General features: G+C 41.7%; 2 protein-coding genes across 2 annotated transcripts; both read right to left on the minus strand.

Annotated features, from left to right (window-relative positions):
* Positions 1-960: 960 nt before the first annotated feature.
* LOC125374348 lies at positions 961-4,382 on the minus strand. Its single transcript, XM_048385188.1, has 3 exons — positions 4,122-4,382; positions 2,298-2,513; positions 961-1,659 (listed from the first exon to the last, which is right to left on the minus strand). Exons 1-3 carry the CDS (start codon positions 4,168-4,170, stop codon positions 1,400-1,402), a joined length of 525 nt encoding a protein of 174 aa, XP_048241145.1. The 5' UTR covers positions 4,171-4,382; the 3' UTR covers positions 961-1,399.
* Positions 4,383-17,209: 12,827 nt separating this feature from the next.
* On the minus strand, positions 17,210-23,177 carry LOC124145001. Its single transcript, XM_046514634.2, has 3 exons — positions 22,966-23,177; positions 19,456-19,677; positions 17,210-18,464 (listed from the first exon to the last, which is right to left on the minus strand). The coding sequence occupies exons 1-3, from the start codon at positions 23,027-23,029 to the stop codon at positions 18,199-18,201; spliced, it is 552 nt and encodes a 183-aa protein (XP_046370590.2). The 5' UTR covers positions 23,030-23,177; the 3' UTR covers positions 17,210-18,198.
* Between the last annotated feature and the right edge of the window lie 96 nt (positions 23,178-23,273).

The raw sequence follows: 23,273 nt of genomic DNA on the forward strand, positions 1-23,273 counted from the left end.
AGCACAAGTTTGTTTCTTTTATGAGATCTCAGCTTTACTTACAGCCCCTTTAAGGATGTTGATAATATTTACAAGCTTTAGAAATATTTCACCGTATTTAGTACTGACTTACTAATTTCCACCGGATCTCGGCGATGTCGAACAAGTCCGTTTGAATAATAGGTGGGTTACAAACATCAATCACACACTCAAAAACATTTAACAGTATAAAAAGAAAACGTGCCTTGCGGATAATTGACGGTCATTATCTGTACCTTTTCTGCCCGCGTTTGGATGCCATTATGTTTATCTGAGCTGCCCGCATGAATTCAAGGGTAACAACCCACCACCCTCTCAAAAATGGTATCGTCCAATTTACGTCATCAAGTTGCTAGACAGAACAATCAGTTTCGAGTATCCCTCGAAACGAGTCCATTAAGTATTAAAGGCAAGACAGCGATGGAAACTCTTTGAATGAATCCCTGACAACACAGTGATCACACCAGGTATAAAGGCTAATGCCAGTGTTACCTTCATTCAGATCGATACCCTACCCAAAACATTGGACTCAACCAATGCCACTCAAAATCCGTGAAAATCCGGGTTAGAATTGATCTTCTGAAACCCATGCATGCCATTAAAGGCGGCTATGCTTGCCGTAAGAGGCGACTAACGGGATCGGGTGGTCAGGCTCGCTGAATTGGTTGGTGCATGTCATCGTATCCCAAATGCGTGGATCGATGCTCATGATGTCAATCACTTGATTGTCTGGTTGAGACTCGATTATGTTTTCATATACCTGTAATATTGCTGAGTGCGGCGTTTAAAAACAAACAAACAAACAAACACTTCACTCAATATCTCCCCAACATCAAAGAGTTCGCTATAATTTTGTCAAGGTATTCTCACTCTTATCTTAATCCCGTACCGAGCACTTTATATAGTCAGTCCATTATGAAATAAAGCAGAACAAGATCCCAGTTTTAATCCATGAAAATATGAGTTTTATTGTGGCATTGATGACAATCTTTTAAGGAAACACAATGATGATCTTAGAGTGGAACACATATGAAGCGGCCATACAATTTCCGAATCCCGTTCAGGGATTCGAACCACGAACCAAGCTGATTAGTTAACGATGTCATCTGGACCCACTTGCACAAAGCGATCTTAGCGCTAAGATGATCGCAACTCCCATACTTTAACATAGGCTTACAATAGTCTTAGCGCTAAGATCGCTTTGTGCAAGTGGGCCCTGGAAACTGATGATGTCATCCGTGGTATGACTCCACACCCTGCTGCACATGCACGAAATAACCCTCATGACGATGAAGAACATTTAGAAAACAAATTACCAGATCCTTTGGCCCAGATAAACCCAAAACGCATACATGAATAAATACAGAGATTTCTTGGATATTTAGAATTTGACACAAGCATAAAATACGCCAAAAAGGGCAGTTAACACGATCAGAGAGGGCTTCTCATTCTGTGCTCCTTCATTAGGTCCATTGCAGAAGTTGGTGGAGTTGCACAGAGTGATGCAGACTTGGTAGCCATGGTTGCCGTATCCACACGTTGTAAAGTTGGCAGGTGTGTCTGTGTGTAAGATTGGCATGTTGATGGAGAACGTCACACCATCTGAGCAGTCCCGGTTGAAGGTTTCAACGTTTCCAGTAACTATAGGAAGACACAAAACATTGTAAATAACATACCGGTAAATGTATATTTTAGATATCTTCCACCGCACTCCACGTAAAACATTTAAATAACTTGCAATTATTCTGGTCGACTCTTGATAGACATACTCAGATAAAGTACTCTGTCTTATTGGCATATGTGATTATGTTCACTTTAACTTGAAAATAAGATGGGCAGTCGTCAGTGGCACGGTAAAAGGTGCCTCGAATCACTGCAAGGTGTAAGTGAGATTGATTTAACCTTCTTTGAAAGTATATCAGTTTTGTCAAGGCGCGTCAGCTTGGTATGGAAAGAAAGCTGTCTACATTACAAAACAAACGCGTCATACTATATTTTCAACAACATTCCAGCGAAGCCTCAGACTCTCGTAGCTCTGCGGGGACTAAGCAGAATGTGCGGACACTGCAGAGCTACTGCAGACTTTCTGCAGAAAAAGAATCTGCACAAATAATTACCCTATTTACTAGACGTATTGATGGCTCAAAAATCGTCCTTATTTCTCAAGCGTGGCTATGATTAACTGTTGAAATTTTAGTTTGCCCCCTTACAAAAATTTTACCAAAATATAGCTGGTCTGCCTTGATAGTCAAAAAGTTCATGATAATAACACCACTTACATGCATTTCGAACTTCTTCAATGACACACATGGTTCTGTTGACGAATTTGTCGCAATCCTTATAATGAGGAGTCTCAGTGGCTGTGTCGCCGGGCCCAGCAACAAGCGTTGCATTCGGATTGGACAGTGCGTGAAACACCTTCGTGAAAGAACTGTAGCCTGTCATACATTCGCCTTCATCTCCGCTACTGGTACATTGATAACACAGCAGGCCCTCTGTAGCAGAAACATAGTGTACAGTAGGTGAAAGCACATTCGATATTCCGATTTACTACACAGATAGCACAGGTCATCTGCAGCAGAAACATAGTGTACAGTAGGTGAAAGCACAGGTCATCTGTAGCAGAAACATAGTGTACAGTAGGTGAAAGCACATTTGATATTCCGATTTACTACACAGATAGAACAGGTCATCTGCAGCAGAAACAATGCGACATAGGTACAGAAGGTTAAAGCACATTCGATATTCCGATTTACTACAATGTACTTCACCAACTGTACCTATGTCGCATTGTTTCTGCTGCAGATGACCTGTGCTATCACAGGTCATCTGCAGCAGAAACAATGCGACATAGGTACAGTAGGTGAAAGCACATTTGATATTCCGATTTACTTCACTGATATCACAGGTCATTTGCAGCAGAGCAATGCAACAAAAGGACAGGAGGTTAAAAGCACATTTGATATTCCGATTTACTACACTGATATCACAGGTCATTTGCAGCAGAAACAATGCAGTTTAGAAGGAATTGTTTGAAAGGTTGTTGAAAGGTCGTTGTTTGGCATGTGTGGTGGTGGTTGTAGTGGTTTGTTAGGAGTTTGTGGTTATTGAATAAAAGCGACAGGGAAAGGAGAGCATGTAGGTTGAAAGGGAAAGGAAGGGTGGTTGAGGTAAAGTAGTCTTCATATATTTTATACTGTCAGTTTATTTTTTATATGTCAATGGAGCAGATTCCCGAAATATTTTCTTATGTATTCTAATCATGCTGCATACCAGCAGGCATCCAAATTGATTCTAAAAAGCAAATGTGCAATAAAGAAATTATTCATGTAAGTTGAAGCAGCAGTGTTGCAAGTGGATCAAGACATTGACTTTGCATCAAGACGAAACCCGGCCGTTAATATTGCCTTGCGATGGGCACGAGCCGTCAACGGATTTTTACCGGGGACGTCAGGGTTCTGCCGGATCCCCGAGTGTCACTAACGTTAACGTGCGAACCATGCCCCTGTTGACCAAGCGGTGAATGGGTACCCGGTAGGATGAGAAGACAACGTGACTGTAAACAATCCAGTGCACCATAAGGCCTCAGGGAGATAAGACTGAAATTCGTGTGCCACTGATCCATCGACTGGAAAAATGTATATAGAGCGCCACGACCATGGACTTGTATAAGTGACAGCGGAAGTGTTTCAAGTTTTTACACCAACGCACGTATCAAAGACGTGTACTTATATTATATGGGGCGGTGGGGTTAAGCCTTATGGTTATTCGTTCGCCCGAAACACCGAGAGCCCGGTTCGATCCCCACATTGGTACAATGTGTGAAGTCCATTTCTGGTGTACCCCGCTGTGATATTGATGAAATATTGCATAGGCGGCGTAAAACATTTTCCCTCACTCACTTATATATAATAATTGCGCTGCATACATTTGGCGAACGAGCAGTTATGAAGAATGAATTGATCTTAAACACCGAACAGTATTTCAGTCATATGATGGCGTACACAGACACTCTGCGGCGGGCCAACATAATGTGGGAGGATACTTCACCCCTATCGGACTCCCAACAAAACCCCAGTAAGCTAAACAAAACAGACACTCACCCGACCTGTGTAGAAATCCAACCAGAAGGTAGAAAAGCCATATTTCCATCCTTTAGTGGATGTCACTCCTCAGTGATTGCGAGAAGGTTTACAATTCGTTTCAACCTCAAGTCTATACTGGGGTCTACCGTGGCTCGTTCCGCCCCGGTGAATCTTCAGGCAACGTCTCGGATCGCTTGACGGAGTTAACGTGTACTTCGATTCAAAGAAGCAACTACATCTGTGCTAGAATCGATTACCCCAACTTCCTTGTTCTGTGTTGATTCAGTAGTTAAAGTGACAGGTAACGGTGTACAGTTTCATGCACCGACGGTCGTGACGTGTTGCGTACAGCGGCTGCTTTGTTAGACGACATTCCTGTGTACGAACCAGGTAGAGTATTACTGTCGCTCGTTAACTCGTATAGTGTTCAACATTTGTTAGGGGTAGGTTTATCATGCTTACCAGTTGAAAGGTGTGAGGGTGTCAGAGAGGGTGCAGTGTTGTGTCCGTGTGAGCAATGTCACCTCTATATCGCGGTGGTCTGTTATTGAGCCTGGACTAAACCAGAGGTCGATAGCTAGAGCAAAGAACAGCGTCGTAGCGAACGAGAACACATTAGTGAATTCACACACTTAATCAAGCAATCCTCATTTTAGTTGAGTCTTATGACAGACATAGGGACTCGCCCCGAATACTATCCACGGTCTGTCAACACCACACCCGTGCTGGATATATTCTCATAAGACTCATTCCTTCGGAGAAGAGTATGATCGCGAACGGGCCGACGCTGCATGCAGACAACCGAAGTCAGTAACATGTAAAATTGAACACCCTTCCATTACCTGCCCCGATGGCTCCGTGGGTCAAAATACTAAAAATGGCATGTGAGGTTGCAGGTTCTGTTCACGTCATGTGATTTTCATCCAGGTAGTTCCGTCATTTACCTTGCTTCTTATCATTAACCGGGTACGCAGTGGATATGAAACGGGGTGCGGTGTTTCGGGTGCGGGGTGCGGGGTGCGGGGTGCAGGGTGCGGGGTGCGGTGTTTGGGGTGTGGGGTGCGATGTTTGGGGTGCGGGGTGTGGGGTGCGGTGTTTTGGGGTGTGGGGTGCGGTGTTTGGGGTGTGGGGTGCGGGTTGTAGTGTGCGGGGTGCGGGGTGCGGGTTGTTGGGTGTGTGTGTTTTCCTACGCCTGTGTATAGAAATGACGGAACCAGACCGACAGCATCTGATTGAAGTGTCCGATAGTATGTAAACGATCCACGGTTCACACAGTGGGTCCACCCGAATACAATGCTTCGACTCTCTACGTCAAAACCTTCCACTCGGAGCCCGATGCGGATTTTCACAGGCCTTCAGAAAGCAAATTTAGCAATATGTTTACACTGCTTCTCAAACCAGACAGGAAGCAAGGTGTCTACAGCAGCTATTAGACACACTGTAAGATCGGCCATATGATTGAAGTCGGGGCCGAGGGGAAGCCTGTTGGTTATTTTGCGTTCAGTCATCACGCCGAAGGCCCGTGATCTATTCCCCACATGTGTACACTATTTGAAGACATTTCTGGTGTCCCTATCCGTGATACTGCAAAAATATTGCTGAAAACGGCGTAAACGTCAACTCACTCTCTCCCTACCTCACACCCACCCACTCACTCTCTCATTCAACGCAAGTTCAGGCTGTGTCAAGGGAACGCTTCAATCAACAGGCGACCAATTTGTCCAAAGGGTAAGGTCTCTTTTCGACGAAAGCTAATCAGATTTAAACTACAACCAAACATATGAACACACAGGATGAAGCTGGGTTTGATTAAAACAAATCATTCGACATTTGGAATAATGTCATTCTCACTCGGGAAATGTAAGACGCGTTGTATTCAAATGGTTCTTGTTTTGTTTGTTGCTTAACACTGTACTCCAGTAACATTCCAGGTTATAAGAGGGCGGCCTGTAACTGCGCCAGTTAAATACTTAGTCTATCAAAACCAGTCTTCTTGACGCCAAAAGAACATTCTATATAATCAGCCTTAACACAGATCGCCATGACCCGTGGACCCGTGAAGATCTTGTGATGTTAAAACAATTTTTGAGAAATGAGTAATTTGTAGTTGGAGCGGGCTAGCAGACTAGTGTTTTATCACTGTTATGCATGTCCAAAAGACTCTTTCAAGTCAACATGTGATTTATATATCCATGCAAAGAGCCATATGTAACTAATATAATAATAACAAACTCGCAGACAAGTTGTTTGGCGATTTTGTTTATTATCATGATTAGTTACATGGCCCTGTGATCCATGTCACACGTTTTCGAGCCTTACCTCTTTTCCATCCACAAAACAATACATGACCATGCGTTAATGACGTGATCAAGGCAGACACCTCAACGCCCACTGAAGACATCAATGTGTTTGCCACTTGCCACTGGAGTTATGTTGCGAAATTAAGCTACACAAGGAAAGATATTCAATAGTCAATGAAAACATACCTCTCTACTTACTTTTTCACGTATGCACATTTCCATCAAAATTGATCTAATCTCATTAACCACTTTAGAAGCTTCAAGTTGGTGTAATGATAATGACCATTGGTGGAGACCCGTGAAGATCCGGGGTAGAATAGGTCTTCAGCAACCCATGCTTGCCGTAAAAGGCGACTATGCTTGTCGTAAGAGGCGACAAACGGGATTGGGTGGTCAGGTTCGCTGACTTGGTTGATGCATGTCATCGATCCCAATTACGTGGAGCGATGCTCATGATATTAATCACTGGATCGTCTTGTCCAGACTCGATTGTTTACAGACCGCCGTCATATAGCTGGAATATTGCTGAGTGCGGCGTTCAACAGCAAACTAACCAACCAACCAACTCCTTGACCTGTGAATACTGTACAGACTCCATCGTGACGTGTAGCAACTGCTGCAACCATGGACGGCCAGGAGCACCATGTGATGTGACTGGACACTGTGTGTCTGTGTGGTACGCTACAAGCTGTATGCTCAACTCATCGTCATCAGTGCGGCGTTATACAAAAAACCCAAAAACAACAATATTACTGTCGGACAGGCACAGAGTACGTGAAATCAACTGACCGAGGTTATTTAGTGTACATGTAGATTCAAAATTAATCATATAGATGCTCAGAGTTCATCTTATGATTCTTCTAAATGCCTTAAGTTTGTTTGTTATTTAACACCGCACTCAAATGCCTTAAAACAGTTCTAATAATTTTATTTTCAGAAAGGAAATGTCTATTTGCATACTCAAACAAAATATTAAAACCGTTAAAGTCGTTAATTATTTTTATTTCCTCACTCATCAATTACATGCGTATGAAACTGTCCGGTGCAACAGTGTAATATAGGTAATAATGCGCTCATGAATACTGGGTTGAGCGATTTTACAGCCGCTTCGGCACAGTGGAAACTCCGGGCAGTCGCTTTAGGCGGCGCTTTGTCAAACAGTCAAGCAAAGAGTGAGTGAGTGAGTTGGGTTTAACGCCGCTTTAAACAGTATTCCAGTTATATCACGGCGTGTCAGCTTAATGGAAAGCCCGAAGTGATGCGGGTCTCAGACGTTTACCACTTCGGTGAAACCCACGTGCACGGGTATAGTGCTGACAAACCTAGAAACATAATCGGGGCGAACCGGGATTCTAACCCACAATCCTAGGTTTCTGGCGTGCCTAAGGGACGCAACTCTGCGAAGCGAATCGCGGCGCCTTAGACGACTGGACCACCCGTGCCCCCGTCAAGCAAAGAAGTTTTTTTAAATGCAATATATTCTGTTTTTACCACATCGTCAACAATGGCTGATGTTGAGTGTAGACGATGGTGCATATAAAGAATATAAACTAATGATCATTTGAATGATGTCAATCATAGGATTTTCTGGTCCTGAATCGATGATTTACAGGCCGCTGTCATATATCTGGAATATTCCTGAGTACGACGTTTAACAACAACAAACATTCATTTTTTGACTGAACTTGTTTGATACGCATTACTTAGAGGTTGAGTCGCTATATGGCTGAAATAATGCCGATGCGACGTTAAATTTTAACTCACTCACTCAGAGGTTGACGGGTGACAAGGTCGACACAATTTTATGGATAACAACTTCTTTAATACTAAAAAAAGCGACGTTTCGGTATAGATCCTTATACCGTTGTCAGTCAACTCAATATCAACACATGTAAAAATGTATTTATAGTTTCCACAAGGTAAAATAATTATTAAGAAACGGTATGTACAAAGGTAAATATGGTTGCCAACGTGTTTATGTGTTTTGTTGCTTGCACCGTTATGTATTCCCGTGTGTATACTGGTACCACAATGGTAGAGAGTATGTCTATTTAGCGTCTACGTCAAAACAATTTGGGCAGGTGTGTCAGTGTCAGTGACGAGTGGTATTTTCGGTCTTTTTAACTGAAATCTTTCGGTTCGAAGTTGGAAATCCCCCCCCCCCCCCCCCCCCCCCCCCCCATTACGATGAGTACAATATGTTACTCCAGCCAGGGATTGGCAAGAAAAGACCTGAGTGCACAATGTTTATTATTACGATGATGCTAATTCGGCTTCAAGTGTATTATGACCGGGTACTTGCTTAAAGCTATAATGCGACTACAACTTCATTTGGACTTAGTCTAGTATTAGGATAAATCTGTATCTGAAAGGGATGAATATCTTGTATTCACAGGTTGGCAGGGGAGAAAGGTTTAAGCGTCGGTTTTGAAAGCACAACCCATTTCCCTAAAACAACACCGGTACTTTGTCTAAACCCACATTGATCTTACGTGTAGGAAAGAGACGTCTTTGGTCATGGAAGTGTATTCTTATTAAAGTTCCACCAGTAAAATCCAATTTGTTTTCATCTGAAGAAAAAGTTCAAGGTGTTGTCACCCAGATCGTTCAATTAATGTGACTTTGAGATTTGTATTCGCCTGTTGGTTTATTATTCAAAACGTTAACAAATGGTTTTCAAAAGCGTCTGTCGCCAAATATATGCATACATGTGTGGCAAAAAGAATTCGCCACTCAACAGCAGCACATGTTTGTCAGATGAACTGAACATTCCAAGTGAGTTCTGAGCGTCACTCGGTATTCATGTACATGGATAATTCCACCCAGTGATGGAGTGGTTATTGATGGAGATTGTATAACACTTGGGTGTAAATGGCTGCTCACAACAGAAGGACAAGACACGCTGGTGAATCCAGAGGGGCTTTGTGTGTGCGTGTGTGTGTGTGCGTGCGTATGTGTGTGTATGATTGTGTGTGTGCGTGCGTATGTGTGTGTGTATGTGCGTGCGTATGTGTGTGTATGTGCGTGCGTGCGTGTGTATGTGTATATGTGTGCTTGCGTGCGTGTGTGTTTGTGTATGTGTGTGCGTGTGTGTGTATGTATGTTTTTGTAGCAGGTTGAGGTGTGAGGTGTGTGTATGTGTGTGTGTGTGTTTGTGCGTGCGTTTGTGCGTGTGTTTGTGTATGAGTGTGTATCTGTGTGTTTGCTTGCGTGCGTATGTGTGTGCGTGTGTGTTTGTGTATGTGTGTGGTATGTTTGTGGTATGTGTGTGCGTATGTGTGTGTTTGTTGTTGTAGTAGGTTGAGGTGTGAGGTGTGCGTATGTGTGTGTGTTTGTTTGTGCGTGTGTTTGTGTATGTGTGTGTGTCTGTGTGTTTGCTTGCGTGCGTATGTGTGTGCGTGTGTGATTGTGTATGTGTGTGGTATGTGTGTATTTTGGGTGTTGGTGATGTGAGGTGTGTGTATGTGTATGAGTGTGGTATGTATGTGCGTGTGTGTGTATGTGTGTGTTTGTTTTTGTAGCAGGTTGAGGTGTGAGGTGTGCGTATGTGTGTGTTTTGGTTGTTGGTGATGTGAGGTGTGTGTAAGTGTATGAGTGTGGTATGTATGTGCGTGTGTGTGTATGTGTGTGTTTGTTTTTGTAGCAGGTTGAGGTGTGAGGTGTGTGTATGTGTGTGTTTGTTTTTGTAGCAAGTTGAGGTGTGAGGTGTGCGTATGTGTGTGTTTTGGGTGTTGGTGGTGTGAGGTGTATGTATGTGTATGAGTGAGTGTATGGATGCAGGTGTGTCAGATGTGGGTTTGGTGTGAACGGAGTGGCTATTTGTGGGTTGTTGTTGGTGGTGGTATGTGTGTTTGTGCTCGTGTGTCTTTGTGTTTGTGTGTGTGTCTGCGTGTCTGCGTGTCTGCGTGTCTGCGTGTGTTGGGTACGTCCCTGTGATGAGTTAGTGCTTTTCCCCTTTAATATCTGTGATTTGCATCTGTCATTCTTCTGTGACCTGGCGAAACAGCTTAAGTTGCACTTGGGTGTTTCTACCGGTTGAATAAATCATTAAAAGGACAAATTTATAAAGAAGACGAATTGCATTTCCTCAACACATATTCTATCATTTCATACGAGAAGACTGACTGACTGACTGAGTATGGTTTTACGCCGCTTTGACGCAATATTCCAGCAATATCACGGCGGGGGACACCAGAAATGGGCTTCACACATTGTACCCATGTCGGGAATCGAACCCGGGTCTTCGGCGTGACGAGCGAACGCTTTGACCACTAGGCTACCCGACCGCCCCCATACGAGAAGAGGCAAGAACACAATAGTACTCGGTACGAAGAGACGATGTGAATGTAATACTTCCCAGCGTCTTAAAGGGCTGCTTGGGTTGTCTACTACAAAGGGGCTTAGACGGCTGAGGATACAATTTGATTGCACACTGTTTTGTATTTTGTATGATTTGACGCCTTAGTTTGACAATATCACAACTGCTTGTAAATACTGGAGTCTGTGAAAAACCAACCAGTCGACTATCATCGCCTACAGGTTACTGTGACCTGGCTTGTGTAGCGTGACTTGTGTGAGGTCACTGGAGCATCAATAATTTGTCAAATATATAGGTGCTGAAGGAAATGTATAGATAGCTGCATAATGCTGTTGACTGTCACTTGTTTACCAAGGTATTATAATCATACGCGCATTGAATGATAAGGGAACGAGTCGTTTTACAGGCTACGGAAAGAGGCGAAAGGTGACGAATGCGCAAACATTATCTTGAAAATAAGTGAAGGAGGCGACATGTACAGAATACATCGGGGGTGGGGTTGGGGGTGGGGTGGGGAGATAGAATGGGATATAACGTCACGTTAAAGGTGTGTGTGTGCGTGCGTGCGTGCGTGCGTGTGTGTGTGTGTGTTTGTGTGTGTGCTTCTACGAGTCCGAACTGATGCCGATTTGTAGTGCTAGCACACTGAGATACCATGCCATTAATGCCCCACTCAGACACAGTCTACTGACTCCGGGCCGAGCAGCCCTTGTTTAAGCCCTTAATGCCTTTAACATGGAGAACAACAAGTACCAATCTCATTAAAATCATATAAATGTTCTCGCTGTCGCTAAAGAAAGATCTGAGGACATCCCATTACGGGTCACGTCAGAACGACCTTTAGCGAACTTTAAGAGAAATAACATGGATATCCCACTCACACACATTATACTAACTCTGAACAGGCCTTCAAGCGGAGCACGAGACAGGGGGATAAAAAGTACTTTCTTTTAACGTCTGCGCGACCTTCTGCATTCCAAACCCTCCATCAACTACAACACAGATACACCTCAGATGATTCAGCAGACCTAACGCCTGTCAAACCGGACAGCTCCATGAAACCGTTCGGATCAACAATTCTAAACTGCCGGGCAAAAGAAAAATTAATAATAATAAAATAATAATTATAAATATAAACTCGACACGTTATCAAAACGCTGCTTGGCTAAACACAGTCGCCACAACACCATATGGAGGTCCAAAACACATAAATTCTATACATCACCATCGAATAACCATTTCTTGTTTTTAACGGCCCTGCCAAACTGCAAGGCAAAGTATAAAAGGTATTAAATTGAAAATGTCGCCGAAACATTGAAAAGTTAAGGTCCAAAACACAACCATGATACCCTTATCAATACATGTCCATCGAATATCCTTTTCTTGTTTGAACACACAATGCCATTTGGAAAGTGGTCAATGTAACATGTTATATTTAGATTAACACTTCCCTTGTAAAGTCAATAACCATAACCTTCTTGGTGGACACGCACGCACACATGCACGCACACACCTTGCTGTATGAGTGAAGTAATCTTGAACATGACGTTTAATCCCATTCTAATCGTCAGGATTAATTTATTTTCAAGATAGTGTTTGGGGGGCTTTTGTTCTTTCCATTTTTATGGCATGAGAGATTTGAGGTTAGTGTTCCTTCTCCAGAATACGCCATACACATGTGAGGTAGGAGCTTTATCTTCAGAATGGGACCCGTGAAGGTCCGGGGTAAAATAGGTCTTCAGCAACCCATGCTTGCCATAAAAGGCAACTGTGCTTGTCGCAAGAGGCGACTAACGAGATCGGGTGCTCAGACACGCTGACTTGGTTGATGCATGTCATTGTAATATTTTGCAAGTAATCCAAGTTGCGTGGATCGATGCTCATGATATCAATTACTGGATTGTCTGGTCCAGACTCGAATGTTTACAGACCGCCGTCATAAAGCTGGAATACTGCTGAGTGCGGCGTTAAACAACAAACCAAACCAAAAGCAAACATTTTCAGAATGCACATACAGTTTAGGTAGGTGAGGTACAGGCCCTCAGCTTTATAATGCCATGTGACCTGGGCACGACACCTTATCTGTTAAGTAATTTAACGTATCATACTGTGAAACACATTCGTAGTCGACAACTCAGTTATCTGAAATTGATATATTCAAATTTTCCGTATGCGTTAAATAAAACTGATCAGAAGTTTTTTTCCGATACGTGAATCGCAGTAGAACTACGTCTGGTCCAAAGTCTGCCTTAATCTCCGTGGGGCTAAAATGTTGCTCCGTTCTTAGGAAACTAAGGTTCACGAGAGCTGAGAGGTTACAATTCCTGCTGTGTGGTTGCCGCATTCATAGCAACAAGTGTATTTCATCTACTTTCACTTTTTTACGACCGTGAGTGGACTCTCTGTCGGTTACAGTTACATACAGTTGCACCAGTACTAGTGTAAAACATATCGCATATCAGCTTTTGTTGTTGAGTCGATTTGTCTCCACCATAAAACATTTGTGCCGAAGTACACAGTCAGTGATGAATTCAAGCGGGACTTTTTTCCATAATGTAGTTTAAATCTGTTAGTTAAGTTTCAGCATGGAGAACTTTCTTTAGTATTTCTTGACACCATTTTTTCATCATATTTTTAATATTATATATCGACATTGTTGACATTAAAACAAAAAATCGAACTTCATCTTTCGCAAGTGTTATTTGTGCTTACGCTAGCACCCATCCCCCGAAATAAATAAACAAACAAATAAATACATAAAATTTATAAATCACTTCAATATTTTGAACTTAAATGATCTGGTATTGATATTGCGGAAATTGATATAAAAAATATGTTTATATTAAGATGTATCATAACCATAAGGCGTGTTCTTACTGTAAATTACATGAGGGAAATATCATTGAAGATAAAGTTTATGCTTTACTTATCTGTGAAGACAACACCCCTGTGAGAAATAAATACCCGAACAACCACACAAGTAGCCTACTGCACGCCACATCTTCACAAACTTACAAACATGATATTATTTACACTGTAAGATTGAATATAACATTTCAACAATGAGAAATTGTGATAGTTTTCTTGTTTGAGATAGATATTTGTCAGGCAAAGTAAACTTTTGTGTTATTGCCACTGGCCTTATAGTCCGTTTATCAATATCAACACGCCACAGTTTTCTCTATTTCTTTGAAGAACATATCCAAGTAGTAACTATGGGCGTCAGAAATACAGAAGTACCTCCTTTGAACAGAGTAAGTCGATGAGGTTAGGTTTTGTCTCTTCCTTGGTTCATGTGACTGTTCTGACATCCACGGGTTTACATTGGATCTATATATTTCTGAGCCCAGGGGATTCTGAGTAATATTTTGGGGGATACCAGGCTAGCTACCCGTAGCACTTTTCACTCGATTTCCAAGACATTTATCATTGCACGTGTTACAGAATAATTGACAAAAGCCACTCACTGACACTCTAAACCTTCAATTTAATGATTCGAAAAACTATCGTTTTGTACGTCCCACATGACTCAAGTTATTTGCCTCCATTCTGAAAACTTATGTGCGTTATGGCGCATAGAGTGACAGTACAAAGACTATACAGACTTCCTGGTACACAAAGCAATATGTTGCGTCCGGCAAGGCCTATCAATATTCAGGTTAACACTATAACTGAGGCATCGATCACCATGCCATGATCTGAATGTCACCAACATAAAGCAAGGGTGAGTGTTTGTCGGAGAGGCAGATAAGACCACACCAAGGTAAACATAACAACTCTTATTTCTCCCCAGTCATTCTCAAAATTAGAAACGTAAATCAAGTATTTGATTCGGGGGACCAGTCGGGATTGAAATCGAAAACCGATCTCTTTCTTTATATCTGTTGGGTTTTAAAAGGTGCGGCAAATGATTTAAAGAAAGTGGTCTTCTACTGCAAGAAATGTTTTCTAACTGAAAACCAAAAAAAACCCCAGCAATATTCCAGCAACTCCCATACTTTAACATAGACGTGCGACTTTCGTAGCGTTTCGATCGCTTCCGTAGCACAAGAAGCTGTCGATGATGCATATGTCGTGCATATACTCGTGCATATCATTTGTCTTCAATCACAATCACTGTAAGATGATTGTCAAATTAATGTGAATGTAAGTTTATTAAAGTTTTGTGGTAATTAATGCACATCAAGTGGAAAGCAGGTGTGTCACATCGCCGTACTCTTGTTGTTTTACCTTAAAGTATATAGACACTGATGATAAGAACATAATTTTAGATATAATGAACTGATCTTTATATGTTCATGAATATTTCCCTCCTTTTTCGTCATATGAACAGTTTCATCAACGTTATGCTGCATTAAATCACAACTCTTGCGGCTTAGATTATAAATGTGTTTTTATTTCATTTTTCACAACAAAATAAACATGTGTTGTTACATTGATTTTGAAAGAAACACGTTTGATCAGACCTTCATTATTATTCATGTACAACATATAAAAGAACTAACATATCGAGAAAAATAATTTATCCTTTAAAAATCAATACGGTTAAATATCGTTTAACTCGAACTACATTATGTATCTGTGCTTCGTTTAGGACGATGTAAACTTATGGCCCAGGTAGAATACATCTCTGCTTTTCCCGAAAAACGGAAACCTTGATAATTTCGGTATCGCCAGGAATTCGAGTTAGCGAGGCCACATCGTGACACATGTGCAATATGCTCAAGGTAATTCGAACCGTCACGAAGCTTGTCTAAGGCTTAGTCAGGCCTTTTGATAAGATTTAAAAAATACATCAAACTCAAGGTAACTCGAACCGTCACGAATCTTGTCGAAGGCTCAGTCAGGCCTATTGATAAGATTTAAAAAATACATCAAACTCAAAGTAACTCGAACCGTCACGAAGCTTGTCGAAGGCTAAGTCAGGCCTCTTGATAAGATTTAAAAAAATACACCTAACTCAAGGTAACTCGAACTGTCACGAAGCTTGTCGAAGGCTTAGCCAGGCCTATTGATAAGATTTAAAAAATACATAAAACTCAAGGTAATTCGAACCGTCACGAAGCTTGTCGAAGGCTTAGTCAGGCGTATTGATAAGATTTAAAAATACATGAAACTCAAGGTAATTCGAACCGTCACGAAGCTTGTCGAAGGCTTAGCCAGGCCTATTGATAAGATTTAAAAAATACATCAAACTCAAGGTAACTCGAGCCGTCACGAAGTTTGTCGAAGGCTTAGTCAGGCCTATTGATACGATTTAAAAAAGACATCAAACTCAAGGTAGTTCGAACAGTCACGAAGCTAGTCGAAGGCTTAGCCAGGCCTATTGATAAGATTTAAAAAAGACATCAAACTCAAGGTAACTCGAACCGTCACGAAGCTTGTTGAAGGCTCAGTCAGGCCTATTAATACGATTTATAAAAAACATCAAACTCAAGGTAACTCGAACCGTCACGAAGCTTGTTGAAGGCTCAGTCAGGCCTATTGATAAGATTTAAGAAAACACACCAAACTCAAGGTAACTCGAACCGTCACGAAGCTTGTCGAAGGCTTAGTCAGGCCTCTTGATAAGATTGAAGAAAATACACCAAACTCAAGGTAACTCGAACCGTCACGAAGCTTGTCGAAGGCTTAGCCAGCTGCAGGCCTATTGATAAGATTTAAAAAGACATCAAACTCAAGGTAATTCGAACCGTCACGAAGCTTGTCGAAGGCTTAGTCAGGCCTATTGATAAGATTTAAAAAATACATCAAACTCAAGGTTATTCGAACCGTCACGAAGCTTGTCGAAGGCTCAGTCAGGCCTATTGTTAAGATTTATAAAATACATCAAACTTAAGGTAACTCGAACCGTCACGAAGCTTGTCGCAGGCTCAGTCAGGCCTATTGATAAGATTTAAAAAAAGGGTGTCCACAACATAGCGCTCTTGAAGAGACGACCTTCTCTATGAGTCTTATCTTGCTTGTAAAAATGTAACCATATATATAGGAGGTATCAGCCAGGTGACCCTTTAGGAGAAATTTAGGTACGGTTCTCGTGGAACCAGCTGAATAAGGAAATAAAGGTGTTGCCGCAAGGCCCTCCACGTCCAGACAATACAGTGACATTTCGATCTTACCACAACTTAATTACACAGTCATACAAATACACAGACACAGACAGAAACACACAGACAGTCACATCCACACAGAGACACACACACACAGAGAGAGAGAGAGAGAGACACACACACACACACACACACACACACACACACACACACACACACACACACACACACACACACACACACACACACACACATACCCACGCACAGAGAAGAAGGTCAAGCTTCATCCATTTTTCATTTTCATATATCTCGACTTTCCATGTATCGTTTCGACATTGATCGTTTTGACAAGACACAACCTCCTGGTGAGACTGCATGCCCTCACTGAATGGTCCTCTAGATGGCCACAAGGAAAGTGTCATACATTTTGATGCCAACTGCCAAGCAGAAGCGGAAGCAATGCTATTTCCGTCGAACAGTTACAAAGGGTGCCACTACCAATCGATTTCCTGACTGGTTTCTGTATTTCACTATTAGTATATCACTTTGTAAACAAAAATATATGTGTTTTGTCAAAACATTAAAACAGGGTAACATTTCAAATGAGAATAAGGAGTGCCCAATTTTTTTTCATGTGCAAGGTTAATAACACCACTTCTATACAGATTACATTTTGTCTCGTCTCCACTGGATTATAGGGCGATAGCTCAGATGAGAGGGTTTTTGTCATACTGTAATTTGGAATAGAACTATAACAAGCACTCACTCCAGAAATTGTGCAAATGATTCAATAATTATGTAAAATACGTGCACTCGATATACATATGAATTGTATCCTGGATTGTTTTATCCGCATTTCTTATTCCTTTATGGCCGATCAGAGGAGCCCAGAATAATGAGGAGATAATGAATACTACAGGATACTACAAAGAAGTATTCATGGTACCCGAAAATGTAGTAATTACACATTTACACACTTTGATTAGTTCTGTCAGTGGCCCAGTGTGGACTTTATCACAAATATATTATATTGTCCATGTTCCTCACTGCCAGGAATTCCGTTTTCTTAGGTATTGGATACTACTTTACGTTTATGCTCTCAAGAACCATCAATATCGTAAATAAAGCATACTCAGTGAGATCCACAGCAGAGCAGTTCTGGATTAGAATAACTTCCGGATTTACAAATCATCGGAATTGAGACATATCCTTTTGAATATATGTACATGTTCCTTCCAGAATCGGGGTTCCCGGTTAAACGGGTTCCGGATTGACGAGGTTTCACTGTAGTAGAATCCTTGCAATGGACAGCCGATTAATTCCGGTACCTTGTAGCTTGTGATGCTTCGACTCGTCACCATATGGCTGAAATATTGCCGATGTGACGTTGAAAATAAACTTTCTCACTCTGTGATGTTTTGACGCCATTACAAAGACGTGCACGTCATTCTGAAGACACACAACAGGCAGGCAATCTGGAGAGCTACCGACATCATCAGTGAGGTCGCGCCGGCCTTTGGTCCATTGCAGAAGTCTGTTTGGCAGGTGGTGACACAGGTCATGTATCCACGAGTGTCGTAGGCACACGTGCTGAAGTTGTTGTGCTCAATGCCTTGCAACATGGACAAGTTTCCGAACGAGAACGTCTTCCCATCAGAGCAGTCCCGGATGTAGCTAAGAATGGCCGACGTCTCTGAAAAGATGGAGATAATGTTTTGACACCTGGAATCATCACTATTTGATTGGGGCGGTCGGGTAGCCTAGTGGTTAAAGCGTTCGCCCGTCACACCGAAGACCCGGGTTCGATTCCCGACATGGGTACAATGTGTGAAGCCCATTTCTGATGTCCCCCGCCGTGATATTGCTGGAATATTGCTAAAAGCGGCGTAAAGCCATACGCACTCACTCACTATTTGATTGTAATTCGAAACACATGCTTTTGAAACAGTCGGAATCTTACAACAGACTCTTCTTTCAGCAGAGATTTTCTATGCTTATGGAAGTGGTTTTGTCGCTTGTATGCACAAAATTTGACATATCAGGTTTAAAACAGGTACCCCTTATTGTGGTCAAACTATCTCATTTCATAAAACACACCAAAACGATGGTATTAAAACTATTAACTTGAGGTATAGGCGGGGAAATCGATGTTTTATGTCTGATTTTGGGACGTTTTTAGCCATATCCCAGCAATATCACGACGGGGGACACCAGGAATGGGCTTCACACATTGTACCCATGTGGGGAATCGAACCCGGGTCTTCGGCGTGACGAGCGAACGCTTTAACCACAAGGTTACCCGACCGCCCCACTCACTCACTCAGGTCCATTTCTCCTCGATTTCTATATTTGAGCGTATTACTGTCGATGTTTCGTCAACATTTGTAATCTTTTTTTTTAATTTTACGTAATTCATATTTTTGCACGACCGTGTACTCATTTATGTCGGGGTGTGAAGTAAAGGGGTCCAAAGATTCAACTATATTGCTGCCAGATACAATATTATGCAAAACACAACTGCAGATGTCCTGAGACGAGTAATGGTGATGAACGTAGAAACATGATAACTGCGAGCCGGGATCACCCACTGCCATAGGTGTCTGGATGACCGAGTCGCCCGTGTTCCCTGATGTTGATGTGGATGTGTTGTGAAGATCATGGCAACGACCAAGTACTCAACTTACGTGCATTCTCAGTAGTTTCGATCATACACACATTCCTAGAGTTGGAACAATTCTTGATGTAGGGCAGGGTCCTTCCCTCAGAGTCTGTATCTTTTACTTCTGAATTGGTGCTATTATTAAGCTGAAGGGCAATGTCTCTGGCCGATTTTACCATCGTCTTGGTATCCGTTTCACAGGATCCTCCTGAGCCTGTGTTTCCACATTGGTAGCAGTACAAGCAAGCTAAAATAGAAATGGTTTGACGTGTAATGCACATTATTCATTTGTCACTGACAAAAACGATGTATGATGCAATTTCCTATTTTGACTTGTGCCATTTGTTCAGGTTTGTTTATTTGTTTTGTTTAGCGCCGCACTCAGCAATATTACAGAAAATGACGGCGGTCTGAAAATAATCGAGCCTGGACCAGACAATCCAGTGATGGACATCATGAGCATTGATCCACGCAATTGGGATGCGATGACATGCATCAACCAAGTCAGCGAGTCTGACCACCCGATCCCGTTAGTCGCCTTTTACGACAAGCATAGTCGCCTTTTACGTCAAGCATGGGTTGCTGATGTTCACGGGTCACTTGTTCAGGTGAACAATTGCCTTGCCATAAGTTTGTTTGAGACGTGTGCCACCGATTGGTCCGCGAGCATTTAGAGTTATCTCTATTTGACATAGTCGGAATCGTTCAATCGACTTTGCTTTTATCAGATATTTCTAACGAAAATGAAAGGGTTTTGTTTAGAGTTGTGTGTGTTCCAAATGGATATTTTGAACATTCCCGAGACTGAAATTAATGAATGCATTTATATTATAAGTTGTCCACCGGTGTTTAAATTTATTTTTCATTGCCGGTATCTTGTGAGATCGAAACAAAGGAGAACCCAGAATTCAATAACATGCTTCTTACACCTGACACCAAATGCCATAACGTTGCGATTTATACGGGGATGGTCCTTTCATTCGGTTTAAAAACACACCTGCAACTTGCGATATGTCCGAAGTAATCTGTACACGAGTTGGCGCGCACTGCTAAATCACTGATGCCTTGAAACTCACACCACAAAAAATAAGCAGCACTTTGTAAATATCAGCTATGTAAGTTTATTTGTATTATATTATGATTTCCTTGTGATGAGCTCCTGTAAACTGTGAAGGATCTCACATCTTGCAAAACCGTAGACCTATCAACCGGGAAAAAGAAAAACTTCGGGTATTTTGTCGGCATAGACACATGTCAAACGCTGGCATCGTGCATCAAACACTATTGGGCAAACATTCTAGAAGATGTAATGACAGTGAATTCAAAATATTATTATTGCAATCTCATTGAAACCAGGTCTTCTACGCCGACACGATGCCTCCCTGCTTCAAGATCTGAGGATATATGTACCATAACGACGGAACATACTTCAACAAGTGTGAATGCTGTTGCGGACATTATTAATTTTACAAGCAGAATCAGAACAGATACATAAGGTCTGTTTGTAGTCTACAAGAACACTGTTGTTTCTGCCTGCAAATAGGGGGCACGGGTGGCCCAGTCGTTTCAGGCGCCGCGATTCGCTGTGCAGAAACCTATGATTGTGGGTTCGAATCCTGGTTCGCCACGATTATGTTTCTAGGTTTGTCAGCACCATACCCGTGTTCGTGAGTTTCATCGAAGTGGTAAACGTCTGAGACCTGCATCACTTCGGGCTTTTCTTCAATATTAAGCTGACACGCCGTGATATAACTGGAATACTGTTAAAAGCGGCGTTAAATCCAACTCTCTCACTCTGCCTGCGAATGACGTCAAGTCTTTGTTCCACATTATAAAAAATATCATCTACGTACATGATACTTACTTCTACGTAGAAGATACTTTCATCTACGAATATGATATAATGATCAACGGAGAAGAAGTATCATATACCAATGAAGTATCGACTTTACAATATTTTCTCTAGTAATCGACAATAGTTGCGGGTCAGTTTTGTTGATCCGATTTGTTTGACTTTTAGTCTTGACATGTCTTTATTGAGGTGCTATCTACGTAGATGATAAATTTAGAATGTTGCAGTTATACACTAAAAGGAATGGAATATCAATTCATGGGCAACGTGGCATCCACCTATGCATACGTTTTCTTTACTATGCCGTCTGTTGTCCGCCATTTTACATGTCGAAAGTTCCTAAGACAGGTCCGACCCTGTGTTAATTTTTGTCGTCAAGATAACAAAGACAGCTTCGAGATAAGGCCCAGATAGCTTTGTATTCGCTACGATACTTTTATAACAATTTTAGCGCTACAACAGCTTCGTGAATAGGACGCCTGAATGATCCCATTCTCTGTAAGTCGATTAATTATAACACATTGATTACTGACAGTCGCTGACCGGAAAGAGGGGTTTCCAGTCTAACGGGGTCAGGAATATAGGGATTTCACAAGAATACTATACGTTAGACAAGTTGATATAAGCAAATGTGATCACATTAAAGGTCATCTGTTCTCGAAATGATCACAAGAATTGGTATTGGAAGATCCCCAAGGGAGTATATTAACATTTAATCCGGACACCATTAATCCGACATCATGTATAAATAAATAACATTACCAGTTACAATTATTCGTTATCCCGGAGATTCGTTGCCCTTCCGTTGTCCACATTAACGGGGGTTCAGTGTAAACTAATGCAAATATATACATCGTCGATGCCAAAAAATAAACAGTTTTGATCATCCTCCGAAACAGATTCCACTGAGCGTAAAAGACAAAATAGAGGTGAAAATGATATGAATTGATCCCTGGAAACCAGTGATGACACCAGGTGTTCGCGAGAAGGGTAAACATGTCCTACCCTACCGGTAACTGAACCCTTACTTGGCAGACATAAAGTGAGACGACCGATTATTGACAATGTTACGTCATGTCAATCGCCGAATGCTTTTCCCACAGTCGATCAAACATGACAAGAAATCTTTTGAAAATATATACTGATAAGTATACAGAATACCGGATCTTTCCTCCACATTCCTTAGTAACAGTTTCTAAGTGTGTTTCAGTTGCCATTTTTATCCGCCTCGCATAAGTAACATGGGTATCGCAAGGAAATGTCATTTTTAGTTTCAAAGTCAATAGAAAATCAAAGTTTACGTTTTTGTTGTGTTGCCGATACATGTCACTGAGAAGGTTGCATTATGTCATCATAGAACTTCTATTTATTTATTTTTTATGTCCAATTTTCGATGTTGACGAATTGCCTTGAGGTTTAATTTCGGGGTTAAATCATATTCAACGATACAAATACAAGCGGGGTATCTTCCTGCTTATTTTGAGCTTTGTCGCCCAATTTAAAAAATAGTCTCGTGCTGCTGTAAGAATGACATCAAACAAACATGGCGTATGGGTATCCGGTATTCTCTACATGTACCTATATACTTAGTTATAACCCCGCCTTGTTATTATCCAATTATTTTTCAATATAACACTGACCTAGAAACTATTTCGTTAAAATGAAATAACTTGATAAAGTTACCTGCAACTGGCAACAGAAATAGCAGGATGAAATAGGACACATGAGATCTCCTTGTAGCCCCCATAGCACAGAGTGTGGCGAACACCCTTTTTCCAGCTGATTGTGAGGTAGTGTTAGTACTGTTTTATGCCCGCTGATAACATTTGTCTAACCCAGACATGTGGGGATTTACAGTGTGGTTGTTGTCGACGTCTAAGAGATAGGCTTCAGTGGTAGCGTGCACTGAGTGGTGGCCTTATTTCTTTATCAGCAGGTGCTGTCATACAATAATTTATTCGCTCACCTCACAAGAAGGAAGAACCGATTGA

The sequence above is a fragment of the Haliotis rufescens genome, unplaced genomic scaffold (genome assembly GCF_023055435.1).
Source record: "Haliotis rufescens isolate VD_foot unplaced genomic scaffold, xgHalRufe1.0.p SCAF_55, whole genome shotgun sequence".
Classification (NCBI taxonomy): Eukaryota; Metazoa; Mollusca; class Gastropoda; order Lepetellida; family Haliotidae; genus Haliotis; species Haliotis rufescens.

Coding starts and splice junctions, on each gene's coding strand:
- LOC125374348 (XM_048385188.1), bottom strand. CDS start 4,170: ATGGAAATATGGCTTTTCTACCTTCTGGTTGGATTTCTACACAGGTCG. Junction 2,514..4,121: donor TGGATTTCTACACAGGTCGG/GTGAGTGTCTGT, acceptor TTTCTGCTACAG/AGGGCCTGCTGTGTTATCAA. Junction 1,660..2,297: donor TGAAGAAGTTCGAAATGCAT/GTAAGTGGTGTT, acceptor GTCTTCCTATAG/TTACTGGAAACGTTGAAACC.
- LOC124145001 (XM_046514634.2), bottom strand. CDS start 23,029: ATGGGGGCTACAAGGAGATCTCATGTGTCCTATTTCATCCTGCTATTT. Junction 19,678..22,965: donor ATTTCTGTTGCCAGTTGCAG/GTAACTTTATCA, acceptor TTTCTATTTTAG/CTTGCTTGTACTGCTACCAA. Junction 18,465..19,455: donor CGAAACTACTGAGAATGCAC/GTAAGTTGAGTA, acceptor CCATCTTTTCAG/AGACGTCGGCCATTCTTAGC.